The sequence below is a fragment of the Naegleria lovaniensis genome (assembly GCF_003324165.1).
Source record: "Naegleria lovaniensis strain ATCC 30569 chromosome Unknown tig013, whole genome shotgun sequence".
NCBI classification, from domain to species: Eukaryota; Heterolobosea; class Eutetramitea; order Acrasida; family Naegleriidae; genus Naegleria; species Naegleria lovaniensis.
In genome coordinates, this window is record NW_025407836.1 from 508,199 (window position 1) to 523,614 (window position 15,416).

Below are 15,416 nucleotides of genomic sequence, written 5' to 3' on the forward strand. Positions count from 1 at the left end.
GCAGTCGAATTTTAACATGGTTTTGGAAAATCATTGCCCAACAAATAATTAACGAGCAAAATTGGAAGGCGTACAAGAAGTCAAGACTCACAAAAAAAATGTTCACAGAAAACTCCCCCAAGAAACGAAAATCTCATCAACAGGACGAAGAAAACAACCAACCCACGCCCAAGAAACAACAAGTAGAAACTCCAAGTAGAAACTCCAGCAGTAAGAAACAAAAATCTCATCAAAAGGACGAAGAAAACAACCAACCCACGCCCAAGAAAGAACAAGTAGAAACTCCAAGTAGAAGCTCCAGCAGTAAGAAACAAAAATCTAAGCTAAAGGACGAAGAAAACAACCAATCCACATCTCAAATCCACCATTATTCTTCTCCAAGGTAAGACTAACTATGGTCAATCAATGAAACAACAATAATTTATTTTCTCAATTTCAACAACGTAATGTATAACAGTTCACAAGGAGCTAGTGATGATAGCAAGAGCAAGGTTATTAATGACCCTGTACATGGGCATATTAGGATCGCCAATAATTTATTCCGTTACATTGACCATCCTTTGTTTCAAAGACTTAGAGATTTAAAACAGCTTGGAGGAATGTACTATGTGTTTCCTGGAGCTAGTCATAATCGTTTTGAACACAGCATTGGAACTGCTTACTTGGCTGGTGAATGGCTTCGCTTATTGAAAGCAAATTCTGATCCAGACATAAAGGTGACTGAAAGAGAAATCTTTTTAGTTCAAGTGGCCGCTTTGTGCCACGATTTAGGTCATGGTCCATTTTCTCACACCTTTGAAGACTGTTTTGTGCGCAACAATCCCAAGTTGGCAAAGAAGTTTGATCACGAAATGGCTTCATGTTTATTGTTAGAGTTTATTAATGATGATTTTAAAAAGAAGAATGATTTTTATGAGAATGATAAGAATGAATCTCATATATTACAACCAACAGAGCTGCAAATGGTGAAGAATATGATTAAAGGAAAGAAAAACAATAAGGAACAAAGGGCATTCTTGTATGAAATTGTTCATAATGAGGAAACTGGTATCGATGTAGATAAGTTCGACTATCTTGCACGAGATTGCAGAAATTGTGACCTTCCTTTAGGCTTTCGTTCTGAAAGATTATTACAATTCTCTAAAATCATGCGTGTCGACAATGTTTACAAGATATGCTTTGAGAAACGTGAAGCTTTCAATCTCTTTAATATGTTCACCACACGTGTTTCTTTACATAAACAGATTTATTCACATAGAGTGGTAAAGGCTATCGAATTAATGATTGGAGATGTATTGCAGAAAGTAGATTCCGCTTTTGATATCACGGAAACTTTACATACATTAGGAGACAATAATCTCTCCTTAAAAGACAAAGAAGCGGCCATTTTAACTTACTCATGTTTTACAGATTCTCTTATTAATGACATTTACAGAAGGGAGAACGAGCCAGCCTTTGCTGAAGCAAAAGACTTAATTGAGAGAATAATGAGCAGAAAGTTATATCAGTTCTGTTGCTCTATCGGCATTAAAAACTCCTCTCAAGCTGAAGAGATTTTGGATCTCTTAAAATCCCAGTTTAACAACAACCCAAACGTTTTATGGAAGAAACAAGTCTTTAATTTTGGAAAAGGGGATCAGAATCCGTTAGCACTCACAAACTTTTATGAAGGAAATACAGCTGCCAAATTACTAGACTCGGGTGATATTTGTGGTCTGTTGGAACCTAAAACATTTCAAGAAGTGTATATTAGGGTGTTTTTGAAAGATGAAGCCAAAGAGGAAGCTGTTTCTCGGACATACAAGCAAGTGAAAAATGTGATTGATAGATCTAAATATGCTGCTGTTGCAGGTGTAACATGTAGTGCCAAAGCTCAATCAAAAACCAAAAAGGTGACAGATGATGAAACCGACTCTGTTGCATGTAATCTCAATGAGCGTTTTGATCTATAGAACACGTAAGGAAGTAGTGAATGCACAACACCATCCACCAGTTCAATTAATTTCATTCAAAAATTTGTTATTAAAGCAAGTTCTGTTGTGTAAATTAAGACCGAGGTCAGAAAAATGCAAAATTCCTCTTTGGAACATTGGTCATCATCCTCTTTATTCTACAAGTAGTCATGGTGACAGTGATGAAAGATAAGACCACATCAAATCGAACAGCAAATCCAGCTCCTGGTAAGGTCATAAATCGTGTGAAAATTCCAAAGCAGCATTCATGAGGAAAGAAAAATAAGGAACAGTTGGCATTCTTGTGCGAAATTGTTCAATATAATGAGGAAAATGGTATAGATGTAGACAATTTCGACAATCTTGCACGAGCTTAATTTCTGCAGAAATTGTGACCTCTGAAGTAATTCTCTTTTATCACACATGTCGACAAAATATGTTGTTGTGGTTTGCCATTATGAAAAATATTCTCTACAACATTGGGAGTGTTCACAAATAACAAGAACCTCAAAAAATCATTTCTCCCAAATAGTCTTCATCTGTGTAATAATTAAAGGATTCAAGAAATACATGTAGATTTTGTTTGTGAATTATGCACGCACGTTGACTGTGGTGAAGCATGCTAAATGATGAGTTAGCGATAAAGTTGGATTCTATTATTGGCACTATCACATAGAATTAGTTCTCCACTTAATTCGTTCACACATAATCCAACCATTTGTTCAAAGGACTGTTCTGTTTGAAAATCCTTTCCACATATCGATTTTACCAAAAATCCACTTCGCGTGAATATTTGAATTCGAAAATTATCACCATCTCCAATTATTATGCGATCTGAAACTCTGTCATACCACAAATTGCAAGGAAACTGAAAATTCGTATTTTCTGTTGTAGAATGTCCAAACTCCAAAAAAACGTGCCATTCTTCGTCATTCCTCTTGAGCATTGTAATTTTGCTTTGTTGTGACATTTCAGAAACTATTAATTCTCCAAAAGTTGAAAATGCAATATTCCATGGAGCTGTGAAATTATTGATACACTGAACTTGTTCGCCTGTGCTTGAAAGTAATACCTTAATAGAATCATTAAGATAATCACAAACAAATAGCAAATGTTCGTTTGCGTCATTTTGCCATAATGCCATTCCTCTTGGATGAAAAAATTGAGCACTAGACGTCCAAATGCCACAGCTATCATAGGTATCTTGGGCAGATTTAGTTTGTGATGCCAATACTTTGCATAAATTATACTTGTAAACTCTAGAGTTTTCATTACAGCCTAAAAACACGGCTACTCTTTCCTCTCCGATTACACAATCTTCTTCGATACAGAGATTAGTAGGCTCTGCAGCCAGTGTTTTCAGGGTGGCCAAATACTTTCTTGTTTCCAAGTGAAAACATTGAATTCTATGATTGTATGTATCTAAATTCGCTCAGAAAGCCAACCACGTGTTCAAACGAGACTCTTCTGTCTGTTGAAAATCCTTACCTGATACAACAATACATTCCAACAAGTATGATATCTTTACATCAAATGGATAATCAAATAATTCATTTGAATTGCCAAATTGTTCAAAAACTCCCATGGTCCCAACATGTTCAAAATTTAACGAAAAAGCCTTTCTTTTTTTACTTGTTAACTTTTCTTTTAATTTTACAAGCAAGATCGGATGATCAAATGGATTGAAAAAATCAATTAAATGAATTCGGAGCGTTGAATGGACGAGCAAAGAATGTTGCTGCTCTTCCAAGTTGTTCATTTTTTTATTGTGCTTTTCGTTAAAGTGTGTTCGTTTTTCGTTTGAATAAAAATTCATTAATTTCATTGGGTCCAACAATAATACACGCAAAATATTGTCGAAATTCCATGTTGGCTCATGTAAGACTTTACAAAATTAACATGACACATGGTGGTTTACTCGAGCCAATCTGAACCACAATGTACAAAACAAAATTTAGAAAAAATGCAAAATTCAATCGTGTTGAAGGAACAGATTGATCATCATCACGAATTAGCGGATGATATGGTTTTTCATATTTTGCAATTTATGGATTCAGAAACCATCCTCCGAGTGTGTATGATCGTTTCAAAACAATGGTATTCGAAATCTCTTGAAATTCCATTGACTTTGGATTTCTCACTCGGAAAGAGGCTTGATCAACACTTGATCAATTCCATGGTTTCATGCCCTAATATTCAAAATTTGACCTACCTTGATATGTATGATAATGATGTCAAACACGAGTCCATGTTATTACTCACTTCAAGTGAATATTTAAGTAATTTGAAAGAGTTGTTTTTGGATTGGAATGATTTATCAGCCGATGACGTGGTGATGATTGCAAACAACAAATACTTTTCGAATTTGACAACTTTAAACATTGAAGAAAATAGATCGAATGAGACGAGCATAAAGGCCATTGCACAGAGTAGTTATTTGAAGAACTTGAGAACACTCCACATGGGATACAGTCAAATTAATCTTGATGGAGTGAAGACACTCGTGCAAAGCGAAAATATGCGCAATCTTACCGAACTGCATTTAGGAGACACTACACTCACCGCAGATGGAGTTCAAGAACTTGTAGGACCTACTTCTCGAATTCAAAATTTGGTTGTATTAGATGTTCATTTGGCCACTCTAGGAGATGAAGGAGTGGCTAAACTTGTGACATCTGACAAACTTAAAAATCTAACCTTTCTCGATATATATCAAACAGAGATCACTCACAAAGGAGTCAAAAAGGTCACTACCAGTCCTTTCATGAAAAACCTCACCCGACTTGATCTTGGCGATAATGATATTGGCCCTGAAGGTGCTAAACTAATCGCTACAAGCGAAAACATGAAAAATATGAAGAAATTAGAATTGGATGACACAAGTTTGACAACAGAGGGCATTGTACATCTCACTTCAAGTAAGCTGATGCAACAATTGGTGAGCTTAAGCGTGGATTTTAATTCCATTGGAAGTGAAGGATTGAAATTAATTAGTGAAAGTCAATATTTGAAAAATTTGACCAAATTGTCAATTGGAAGTAACACCATCAAGATTGAAGGCATTCGAGCACTGACAGCAAGTAAATTTTTAAGGTTGAGAAAGCTCGATTTATCAGAAAATAATGTGGACGATCAAGGAACTAAACTCATCGTTGGCAGTGAAAATATGAAAAATTTGACAAAATTATATTTGAACACCAACGACATCAAGCCAGAAGGTGCCAAATATATTGCGAACAGCCCCTACATGCAAAACTTGAAGCTGTTATCTTTAGAAAACAATGAGATTGCAGACGAAGGCGCCACATGTATTGCAAATAGCTCATTCTTAACCCATTTAACTGATTTAGATTTATCAAGCAACAGCATTAGAGACAATGGATTCCAGGAAATTGCAAAGAGTGAGACCTTGAAACACTTGACAGCACTGAATTTAGGGTACAATGACCATTCTGACGAAGGATTGAAAGCTATTGCCTTCAGTGAATGTTTAACAAATGTCCTTGATTTAAGTATTGAATCAAGCCTTTCAGAAAAGAGTCAATTCAAAGAAAACAATATTGCGCTCTCAGAAACACCTCTAAGGAAATTGAGAAGGAGTTTGTTATTATTGGATCCAATAGAGACTGACTTGAAGAAGGCTGTTCCAACCTCTTTTTTATGGTGGTATGTGGCTCCTCTTTCTATATTGATTGCTGTATTGTCAATGGGCTTTTTTCACTAATGGAATATGTTGCAACTTTTGCTGGCACAAGAATTCAATACTTTCAAAAAAAATGTCCAGCGGTTACGGAGTGAGAACAAAGAACGGAAGATGCTATGGTCTATGGATGGACTATAGAAGCTGTATGTACCATACCGATCAACCAAAGAATTGTAGCCCAAATTTGGAGGATTTTGTGGAGTGTTTGCATCACTACAAAGAGGTATGATGAATGTTTTTTTGAAAAATGATTTGAATACGAATTATTTTGTTGTTTTATTATTGTTGTTGTTGTTATTATTATTACTGGGTGGAACATTTTTTCTGTTTGATGATGTGGTTTTATCGGATGTGTTTCTTTTTGGATTACTTGGATGGGTTTTTGACATGAAACACTATTGAATTTACACCACCCGATGACAAATAATTTTTCATCTCATCATCATTCTTCAATTTCATCAACCATTCATCATCACGATAACACCAACATTTCCATCATCACCAAACAATAGTCTGAATGGCACAAGAAAGTAGAAAGAAAGATTTATGAAAAGAGAGACGAGAACCAAAGTCTTTTTAAGAAAGAATCAAAAAAACCCGAGACTTCAAGTCATCATTAATTATCGAGTGCATCGTGTATAGAAATAATCAAAAGTTAATAATATAATATTTAGGATTTATTGACATCATCTTTATTGCTATTCTTCCTTCGAACAACAACATGGCTCGTATTCTTTAGGATTGAATCGTTGCCATTCCAAAAATCAACTCGAAATTCATCATTCACCAAAAAGTACAAAACCTCATGAACGACTGAATCATGCATGAAACACCCCAATACAAACAAGGAGCCTAAAAAAGGCGATTAGACAGCGTATCTTCTCCTCAAGCAATTTCATAAGTCAAAAAAATACAACCATCCACACACGAGCGTTGATTTTGTATCCATTGCAAGTTTTGAAAAATCATCATGAGCCAACCACCTCCAACTAATAATCAAGAGGCAACATCTTCTTGCTCAGCAACAGAGGACTCCACAAACGAGAGTGTACAAATGACCATTCCATCGGACAACAGACAAAGATCAGCCTCAAGAACTCGTGATGGTCCTCTCTCTCCAACAGTAAAAACTGCAGTTCCGAGCGATGTATGGGACCTCACTCATCGTCATCATCACCATGGCAAGAAGGCACCATCGCACAGCTCTTCTCAAACCAAATTAGAAAGTTTGAAGGATACTACATCATCTCTTCATAAATCACCTTCTGGTTTGTTGTCTGTGAAAGATACCACTGTGAATCACAAGAACAATACTCATAATCATCATTCAAGTCCAAAAACTAAACTTAGTTTGGACATTATTCGAAAATTACCAAAAGCCGAGCTACATCGTCATTTGGATGGATCTGTTCGTGTTGAGACAATTGTTGAACTTGCTAAGGAACAAGGAGTTCAATTACCAACATTTGATGTCGAAGAATTGAGAAAACTTGTCAGTGTTTCAAACGATTGTTCTTCCCTTGTTGAATATTTACGTGGATTTGACATTTCTCTGTCTGTCATGCAAAAGAGATACAGTATTACTAGAATTATGTATGAAGTATGTGAAGATGCTTGGAATGATGGTGTGAAATATTTAGAAGTCAGATTTTCACCAATTCTTCACACTAAGGGAGGCCTCTCTTTGTCGTCGGTCATGGAAGCTGTTGTCGCTGGACGTGTCATGGCAGAAATGAATTTGGGAATAATTTGTAGAATTATTGTTTCAGGTATGAGACAATTGGACAGCAAAATCACTCGTCAACTCGCTGAAATTGCATGGCGTTATAGAGATCGGTAAGTTTATTGTCACACTCACACATCTTGTTAACAACATTGGTCATTATCCATGGGGATATTTGTATTATTTCGGTGATTGACTATTCGATCATTCATACCCTCTTGAATACATTCTTACATTCTTAGTGGAGTTGCTGCTTTCGATCTTGCAGGTCCAGAGAATGGCTTTTCCTCAAAAAATCATGCAGCTGCCTTTGAATTGGTTCATCGTAGAATGCTAAATTGCACTCTACACAGTGGTGAGGCAAGTGGTTGGGAATCTGTTCAAGACAGTCTCCGATTTTGTGGTGCTCAACGTATTGGCCATGGTGTTGCATTGAAGGAAAACCCTGAATTGACACAATATTGTGCAAATCACAGAATTCCTATCGAAGTTTGTATCACGAGTAATCTTCAAACAAAGGCGATCACAAAGTTTGAGGAACATCCTATTCGTGAATTTTTCGATTATGGTCTCGTATTGGTACCATGTACTGATAACACAACAGTGAGCAATGTGACACTCTCCCAAGAATACTTGTTGATTCAAGAACAGTTTGGCTTCTCCATTAAGGACCTCATTCGATTGATTGATTACGGTTTCCGTTCTGCATTCTTGGACTTGTCGATCAAGAATAGACTTCGAGCTGATGCTCTTCACACAATACAGGTCATTCTCTCCAATGAAGGATACGACTTGACAAGCGCATTCTCTGCGAAATCGGCTGTTGATCTTGGCTTTGATTTTAACAATCGAGCTGAAGTTCTTGGAGTTGACTATGACTTGTACAAGAGTGAAACCATGAGACAATTTATTAATGCAATTCCAAAAGCTGATGTTAATTGTAGATTCAATGGTTCTGTTTCCATTGATACCTTGTGGACCAATTATACCCGTGACGAATATTCCACCGAGTTCATTAACTTGGAATTGGAAATGTTAGGCCTCGAAAGATTCACAACCAAAAACGAATTGGAAATGCTCATTCGACCACCTGGAACCAACCACAACAAGCACACCATTGATCGTGCCGTTCATGTCATGTCCTTATTCTTACAAACCAAATCTCAAATTATTCGAGGTTGTGAAGACATTTTAGAAAAGGCAGCTGCTGATAATGTGGCCTATATTGAATTACAAATTCGTCCAACCATGCACACAAAGAGAGGACTCAATCCACAAGAGGTGTTAGACATGATTATCGTGAGTACCAACGAATGTAGTAAGAGACACAATATTCAAGTAGGATTGGTCGTTTATGGAGATCATACTTCAGATGGTGTCGATCAATTGAAAGAATTGGCTCTCCTCACCATTCGAAACAAGAAGAATTTGTGTGGATTTGGATTCTTTGGTTTCAATGATGAAAAGGGAGACATCTCTGATGATTTAATTCCTGTTTTCAACATGCTCAAGAATCATCAAATTAGTGTTTGTTGCAGTGCTGGATTTTATAATCCCATGAGTGTCATTCCAGCCATTCACGATGTTGGTGCTTCACGATTGAGTGGATGCTTCTCCATTCACAAAGACCCCTCTGTGATGAGTTATTTGGCCAATAATGGCGTTCCAATTGAAATTAGTATGACAGATACGTTGCGTCGATTGACTAAAGATGTTGATGAATTTGCAGGTTCTGCTGTGAGACTCTTCTTGGATCGAGGAATTAAGGTAGCTCCATGTTCATTGGATCTTACATTGTATAACATGACAAGATCTGAGAATTTCTATAATATGGCGAAAGAATGTAATTTGAGTTTGAATGAGGTTGTTCAACTCATGCTCATTGGATTCCGTATTTGTTATCAAAACTATTGGACTAGAAAGGAAATGTTTGTGGATGCCTATCACAAAATGTTGAAATTTGCCGATGAACTCAAAATTCCATTCGATACCGATAGTTTCTCATTATTCTGTACTTCCTATGCTCCTTTCAATAAGGATTAGAATAAAATGTTGTTAAAGTGGAATGGTCATGACAAGCGACGACAATTTGCGCGCTTTTATTTACAAAAAAAAATGCAACAAGAAAATAAACACTTGGAAGGAGAAATAGGAACAACAGACGCTCTTTCAACATCGGAAGAACGAGAGTTTGTGATCAATGAGGCATCCAACAGTATACGGCCTCAACCTGCCAAACCGAGAACGATGGCCTACCGACAACAACTCCAACAAAAACAAGCAGTTTTGAATGGCCTTACATCTCCGCAAAAACAACAACAAGCATCTAATGGAGGTAATTTATTGAAGAGAATACATCAAAATTCTGTTCGGATCCGAAGTGCAAGTGCTTCATCCAATGAAGCCCCTCCATCGGAACGATTTGTTCATTCACCTTCGGGGAGAACCTATTCAACCGATTCGTTGTTTAATGACTCTACGAATTCTCCACAACAATTTAATGCCGATGACTTGCATAGTACTTCCATGTCAGATCTTTCCATTCAAAATAATCAGCCAGCCACTCTTCAGACTGGAACCTCTTCCAATAACTTGTATGGAAAAAATTCAAAGACTGCTGTTCCTTTGACGCATGGAGATTCTTTTCTCAACAATAATTCTTTGCTGGCTGATGACTCTTTTTCGTCCGATGGAAATAACTCTTTAAATCCAAATTTTAATTCTAAATCACGCGTAAACTCTAATAGAAATATTTATGATGCTCAACTTCCAAAGATTGTATCGACCTCCCACATGCAAAACGATTCGTTCAGCACAGAAAACAGTGCACGAGACTCATTGCCCAATCTAGTGACACCTGTTTCTAAAAATCTCGGAAGTTTTTGTATTGATGAAGCAGATATTTATAACGGAAAAGTGAGATTTGAACATTTCAGTGAGATTATTAAACAGCTGGATGACATTAAGGGAAAGTTTGATGATCGTGTCAACGACTTAACACTTGGAATTACTTTCTTTGAGAAAAATTTGAGCTCAGAACAAGAAAAATGTAGAGAATATTTGGTGAAAGGTTTCATTTCACTGATCAAGAATCTTGCACAAGACAAAATTCCAGAAGTTTACCTTCGATCAGTGCCAAAATTTGGAGGCAGTCCAGCTATGGTATCTCTGCATAAAGCTTTACTCGAATTGAGACGAGCCACTACTTCTACCAATCCACAGCAAGCTCTCGTCGTTAAATTAGATTCTGAGGTTTCGAATGAAATTGAAGCTATTACTGAAAAAACCATTGATGAGACACTTAATGATTTTATTGGTAGTTTGGCCACAGCAAACGACAGAATTGCAAGAGGAGTGAAAACCATGAAACAAACCAATGCTCAACTCGAAACCATGCTTCACGATTTGAAATCCGAAAATTTATTCTTGTTGGAGAAAATTAATCACTTGGAAGGAGTTACACTCATGCAACAAGAAGAAATCGACACTTTGAAAATAGAAATGTCAAGAAGAGCAGCCGAAATGGATATTATCAAAGAACAAGTGGCAAGACGAGACAGACTTTTGGACGAGCAACGATCCAACTATCTCAATGAATTGGTTCAACTTCAAATGAAAATATATGAGAACAACAAGTTGAATAATAAGGGAGGATTGCGACCTCCAAGTTCAACCAACTTTACCACGAAGGACAATTTGAGAGCTCCCTCTCCCATTTCAAATTTTACATCCTCATACGATGATGCTGACAAAACACACCAGTCGGATTTGGAGCTCAGCAAATTGGTAAAGCAACATCAACAAGAACTCGAAACCATGATTGATGAAAGATTTGACGCGTTCAAATTGCAGTACTTGAAAGAAAAGAGAAAATCTGAACGTGAGCATAAAGAAGAAATGGAAATTAAGGAGGTTGAAATTAACAAATTGAAGAAAACCATTAACAATTTGGAACGAAATTTACGAGAAATGACATTGGCACAAGAACACAGTTTCCAATTCGATGGAAGTTTAATCGTGTCTGAAGAAGCCCTTCACAGAGGATACATGACAGAAGAAGAAACTGATTCAACCGATGACGACCAAGAAGATGAATAATTCCAACACATGTTTTAAGAATTTATTCACATCAATTCCATCATTGTACCACTCCACTTGCTTTGGTTGTAGTGTCACTAATAATCTTATCAGAGAGGAAGGTGGGGAATAGAGATAAAATTCTACTGGCTCTTCCCTTCGTATTCACCAATTCCTCTGCCACACCCCATTCAATGGCATCAATGGCAATCGATGCAAATTGTTCGGGTGTAATGAATTTACTCTTCTCACGTATCACTCCCTTCTCTGCACCAAATGAATTTGCTTGAAAATCTGTATAGACATGAGGAGGACAAAGAATGGTCACATCAATTTTTCCTTTCAATTCCATTCTCAAAGAATGGAAGAAACCATTCACAGCATGTTTCGATGAGCAGTACGCAGTTCGTAAAGGAGGACCAAATTTTCCTGACATGCTACTAACCACAGCGATTTTAGGTCTCTTAATAATATCAAGATGTTGGGAAAGTTTCATGTGAGGAAGTGCATAATGTGTTGGATAAACAGCTCCCCAGCTAATTTTAAAAGAAGAATGTATTGACACAATTCCCATGAGAATATAATTCCATTAAAATTTTGAGAACATCAAATTCACTTACAAATTGACATCCATTAATTTCTTGTGTTGATCCAAATTGTCACACTCATCAAATCGTTTCTTCATGCCAATGCCAGCATTCAGAATGAGAATGTGAATTTCTTTGAGAGCATTGACGGCATTTTCAACGAATTTCTTGCAACTCTCTTCATTGGAAACGTCCAACTCAAAGACATGACATGAAGATGCTCCTGAATTTAAACACTTTTCTTTGATACTTTCCAAGTTGCTTAAATTTCTTGCACCCAGCACTAAATTGGCTCCCATGGAAGCGTAGGTTTGTGCCAGAGTAGCTCCGATACCTTTTGAATGATTCGAAAATTATTATTCAATATTGAAAGTGTTTTGAAAGATTTTACAGGAAAATCAGCAAGATTATGAATTCCACACGTGTGAATTATTTTCAATTCAAATAAAGAATGGTGTCCATGTTCTCACATAAAAAAAATCCGATAGAATCCCTACCTGCCGATCCTCCAGTGATGACAATATTTACATTCCTATACGTAGTACTTGTCTTTGGTTTTTGATTTAATTTACGGTACAGAGTGTCATCAAGACCTAAAATTCTCACCACCAGCAACACCAAAATCAATAAAGGAAGAATAAATAAAAGAGTTGTGAACATTTTTTTGAAAACTTTTACTTACGAATAAGACGAGAATGTATCAAATGAGACAAGGACTCTTGGCATTTCAAAAGATCACAAGGATGATATCAAAAATGATTCAAGTTATTTACTTTCCTTCATCAATTCCTTCTCCTTTTGATCGACCAAATCATCAATTTTAGTAATCATATCCTCAGTGACTTTTTGTAACACTTGTTCATCGTGGAAAATGTCATCCTTAGAAGCTCCTTCTTTCTGACCTTTAATTTTAGTCATTGCATTTCTTCGAATGTCTCTAACTTTCTCTTTAAAAGTCTCTGCCACTTTTTTGACATTCTTCAACACAGTTTCACGCATTTCCTTTGTCATCTTTGGTATTGGAATGTCAATGGAATTTTCATTAATTTGTTGAGGATTTAATCCAATATTTTCTGCAAGAATGGATCGAACGATGGCTCCCGTGGTGGTTTTATCAAAAACATTTAAAGATAAACATTTTGGATTCTTCACGACAATGGATGCCAATGACTTGAGTGGACGTTTGGATTCATCATTCAAAGTAATCATTACATTTTCAACCATGGAAGGATTAGCTCCAGCGGAACTTCTCAATTCAGCCAATTGTTTCTGAGTGGATTGAACAATCTTGTCCATCTTATCGCAAATATCCTTATAATCAATGGCATCGGTTACAAAACCATCGGATTTAGCAACGGCTTTGGTACTCTTTGGTGGAGTCTTGCCTGCATAGTTGCACACTTGATTGGAATCCGTGATGAAAGAAGAGACAAGTAAATGTTTTGTTGTTGAATTGCATGTGTTGAAGGAATGATGGTTGATGTTGAGAGAAGTATTTGTTGTTCCGAGCACAGCACGAGTATTGGTTGAGGAAAACAAGGTATTATATCGCGAGAATGAGCGTTGCACAGAACGAGTCAAACACAAAGTCCGGGAAGAGAGCATTTTTTAAAATTGTGAATTTTTGCAAAACATTGAAAAACACAATTCACCCTAACAAACAATGATTATCATCACACTTCGTTAGATGCACCAATGCCAGTTGAAATTACAAAAGAAAATAATAATAATTTAATTAACTCTTTGGAGAATGGCTTGGTGCACGTCACCGAGTTTAACAGTCCATTGACTCAATGCCTTGTATCGTGTCAGCTCAGCTCCTTGTGAAGACAAGGTAATCATTTGATTCACTTGGTCAATGTAGCCATCCAATTTACCATCCAAAATCATGTCAACAACCAATGCTTCGACATCCTCTGTAGAAATGCTCAATTCCTTGCCCAAAAAGCTCATCTTGATACGTGTGTATGGCTTCATGATTTTACCCAAAACACGAATACGAATAGTCTTGAGCAAATCTTCAATATATTCCTTCATGAAATTGTCTTCTAAAATTGCCTTTCTGTTATTCTTCAAGACCTTGTCAAATTCTTTGATATTGGCTTGTTGATAGTGTTGGACAAGATCAGTCATGGCAACAATGTCAGAGTGACCCTTGTATGGTTTGGCTTCGTTGGCATCAAAAGGATTGATGGAAGATTGAGACAAAATAGATGCCAACACCAAGTATTTCAGACAATCAATACGACGAGGATTACCTGCTTCATCGTATGACTTGAATGCTTCGAAAAAGTCATTGAAAGCTTCAGCCCATTTCTTCTCACGCATATACATTTTACCACCACATTCACGAATGATACCAGTAATACGAGGATTCAACACCACGGCACCTCCGGAAATGATACCTATACACTTTTGATAGAGTTGTGCAAGCTTCTTGAGTTGATTTTGCTCGCTATACATTTGAATCTCGAGAACATAAACATCCAACATGTTTGATGATTTCTTTTCATCGGGAGTAACACCATCTTCCAACATGCACCATCGTTTGAGATCAGAAATACAAGTGTTCAATCGGTCCCAATCACGAGTTTGAGTAAAAAGTTGTCCTTGCTTGAGTTTGGTATTGAACCACAACTTTTCATTGTTAGCCTTCAACAAGACTTCAAGAGTCATTCCATAGATTTGATCAAGCATATTCTTATCGGTCGATGATGAAACCATACTCAAGACCTTGTTGATCGCCTTTTCACTTTCGTTTCGGGATACAATGCTCATATAGGTGAGGAGTTCCTTGTATCGTTGAACCATTTGGTCCATCTTTCCAGCCTTGAAGAGAGTCTTGACCATTTGTTTGAGAGATTTGAAACCCCATTGACCCTTCTCTTCTTCAAGATCGAGCACGGTTTGGAAAAGTTCAAGAGCTTCATCCAAATTCTCGTCGACTTCTCCCTTGGCTGTGTAGTAGGTATTTTCAACCAAGTTTTCATCCACTTCGTCGTCGAGCATATCATCGCCCTTTCTTTCATCATCATCAAGTCCTACAATTTCTCCTTCGTCATCTTCCTATTGTTATTGATTAATGATTGTTGTTGATCATTATGATCATGAGTGATTTCATCATCACCAAGAAATGTGTAATGACATCATCATCGGTAGATCGGCCCAGTTCAAAAAACCAAATCATCATCAAATTGATCAAAGTCAAGAAAATAATATTAATAATATTACTACTCGTACTCTCCAAGGATCATGGAATAAACAAATACGTACGATTTCGAATTCAACATCGTCTTCTGCCATGGTGATTTGTTTTTATGGTGGAATGTGGCAACTTGCCCTTTAATTTTTTTAATGGATGAACTGAGAAGCCA

The 15,416-nt window shown here is 36.8% G+C and overlaps 9 protein-coding genes across 9 annotated transcripts; 5 read left to right on the forward strand and 4 right to left on the reverse strand.

Annotated features, from left to right (window-relative positions):
• Positions 1-98: 98 nt before the first annotated feature.
• Positions 99-1,952, forward strand: C9374_002090 (uncharacterized protein; the record flags this gene model as incomplete). The annotated part of the gene is made up of 2 exons (XM_044691470.1): positions 99-382; positions 458-1,952. 2 exons carry the CDS (start codon positions 99-101, stop codon positions 1,950-1,952), a joined length of 1,779 nt encoding a protein of 592 aa, XP_044551047.1.
• Positions 1,953-2,586: 634 nt separating this feature from the next.
• Positions 2,587-3,711, reverse strand: C9374_002091 (uncharacterized protein; the record flags this gene model as incomplete). The annotated part of the gene is made up of 2 exons (XM_044691471.1): positions 2,587-3,374; positions 3,441-3,711. 2 exons carry the CDS (start codon positions 3,709-3,711, stop codon positions 2,587-2,589), a joined length of 1,059 nt encoding a protein of 352 aa, XP_044551048.1.
• Positions 3,712-3,915: 204 nt separating this feature from the next.
• On the forward strand, positions 3,916-5,676 carry C9374_002092 (uncharacterized protein; the record flags this gene model as incomplete). Its single annotated transcript, XM_044691472.1, has 1 exon — positions 3,916-5,676. The coding sequence occupies one exon, from the start codon at positions 3,916-3,918 to the stop codon at positions 5,674-5,676; it is 1,761 nt and encodes a 586-aa protein (XP_044551049.1).
• Positions 5,677-5,728: 52 nt separating this feature from the next.
• On the forward strand, positions 5,729-6,275 carry C9374_002093 (uncharacterized protein; the record flags this gene model as incomplete). Its single annotated transcript, XM_044691473.1, has 2 exons — positions 5,729-5,878; positions 6,168-6,275. The coding sequence occupies 2 exons, from the start codon at positions 5,729-5,731 to the stop codon at positions 6,273-6,275; spliced, it is 258 nt and encodes an 85-aa protein (XP_044551050.1).
• Positions 6,276-6,625: 350 nt separating this feature from the next.
• C9374_002094 (uncharacterized protein) lies at positions 6,626-9,421 on the forward strand (the record flags this gene model as incomplete). Its single annotated transcript, XM_044691474.1, has 2 exons — positions 6,626-7,491; positions 7,621-9,421. The coding sequence occupies 2 exons, from the start codon at positions 6,626-6,628 to the stop codon at positions 9,419-9,421; spliced, it is 2,667 nt and encodes an 888-aa protein (XP_044551051.1).
• Positions 9,422-9,493: 72 nt separating this feature from the next.
• Positions 9,494-11,476, forward strand: C9374_002095 (uncharacterized protein; the record flags this gene model as incomplete). Its single annotated transcript, XM_044691475.1, has 1 exon — positions 9,494-11,476. The coding sequence occupies one exon, from the start codon at positions 9,494-9,496 to the stop codon at positions 11,474-11,476; it is 1,983 nt and encodes a 660-aa protein (XP_044551052.1).
• A 40-nt stretch (positions 11,477-11,516) lies between these two features.
• C9374_002096 (uncharacterized protein) lies at positions 11,517-12,702 on the reverse strand (the record flags this gene model as incomplete). The annotated part of the gene is made up of 3 exons (XM_044691476.1): positions 11,517-11,991; positions 12,076-12,376; positions 12,540-12,702. 3 exons carry the CDS (start codon positions 12,700-12,702, stop codon positions 11,517-11,519), a joined length of 939 nt encoding a protein of 312 aa, XP_044551053.1.
• A 105-nt stretch (positions 12,703-12,807) lies between these two features.
• On the reverse strand, positions 12,808-13,647 carry C9374_002097 (uncharacterized protein; the record flags this gene model as incomplete). The annotated part of the gene is made up of 1 exon (XM_044691477.1): positions 12,808-13,647. One exon carries the CDS (start codon positions 13,645-13,647, stop codon positions 12,808-12,810), a length of 840 nt encoding a protein of 279 aa, XP_044551054.1.
• A 126-nt stretch (positions 13,648-13,773) lies between these two features.
• C9374_002098 (uncharacterized protein) lies at positions 13,774-15,345 on the reverse strand (the record flags this gene model as incomplete). Its single annotated transcript, XM_044691478.1, has 2 exons — positions 13,774-15,108; positions 15,316-15,345. 2 exons carry the CDS (start codon positions 15,343-15,345, stop codon positions 13,774-13,776), a joined length of 1,365 nt encoding a protein of 454 aa, XP_044551055.1.
• Positions 15,346-15,416: the final 71 nt, after the last annotated feature.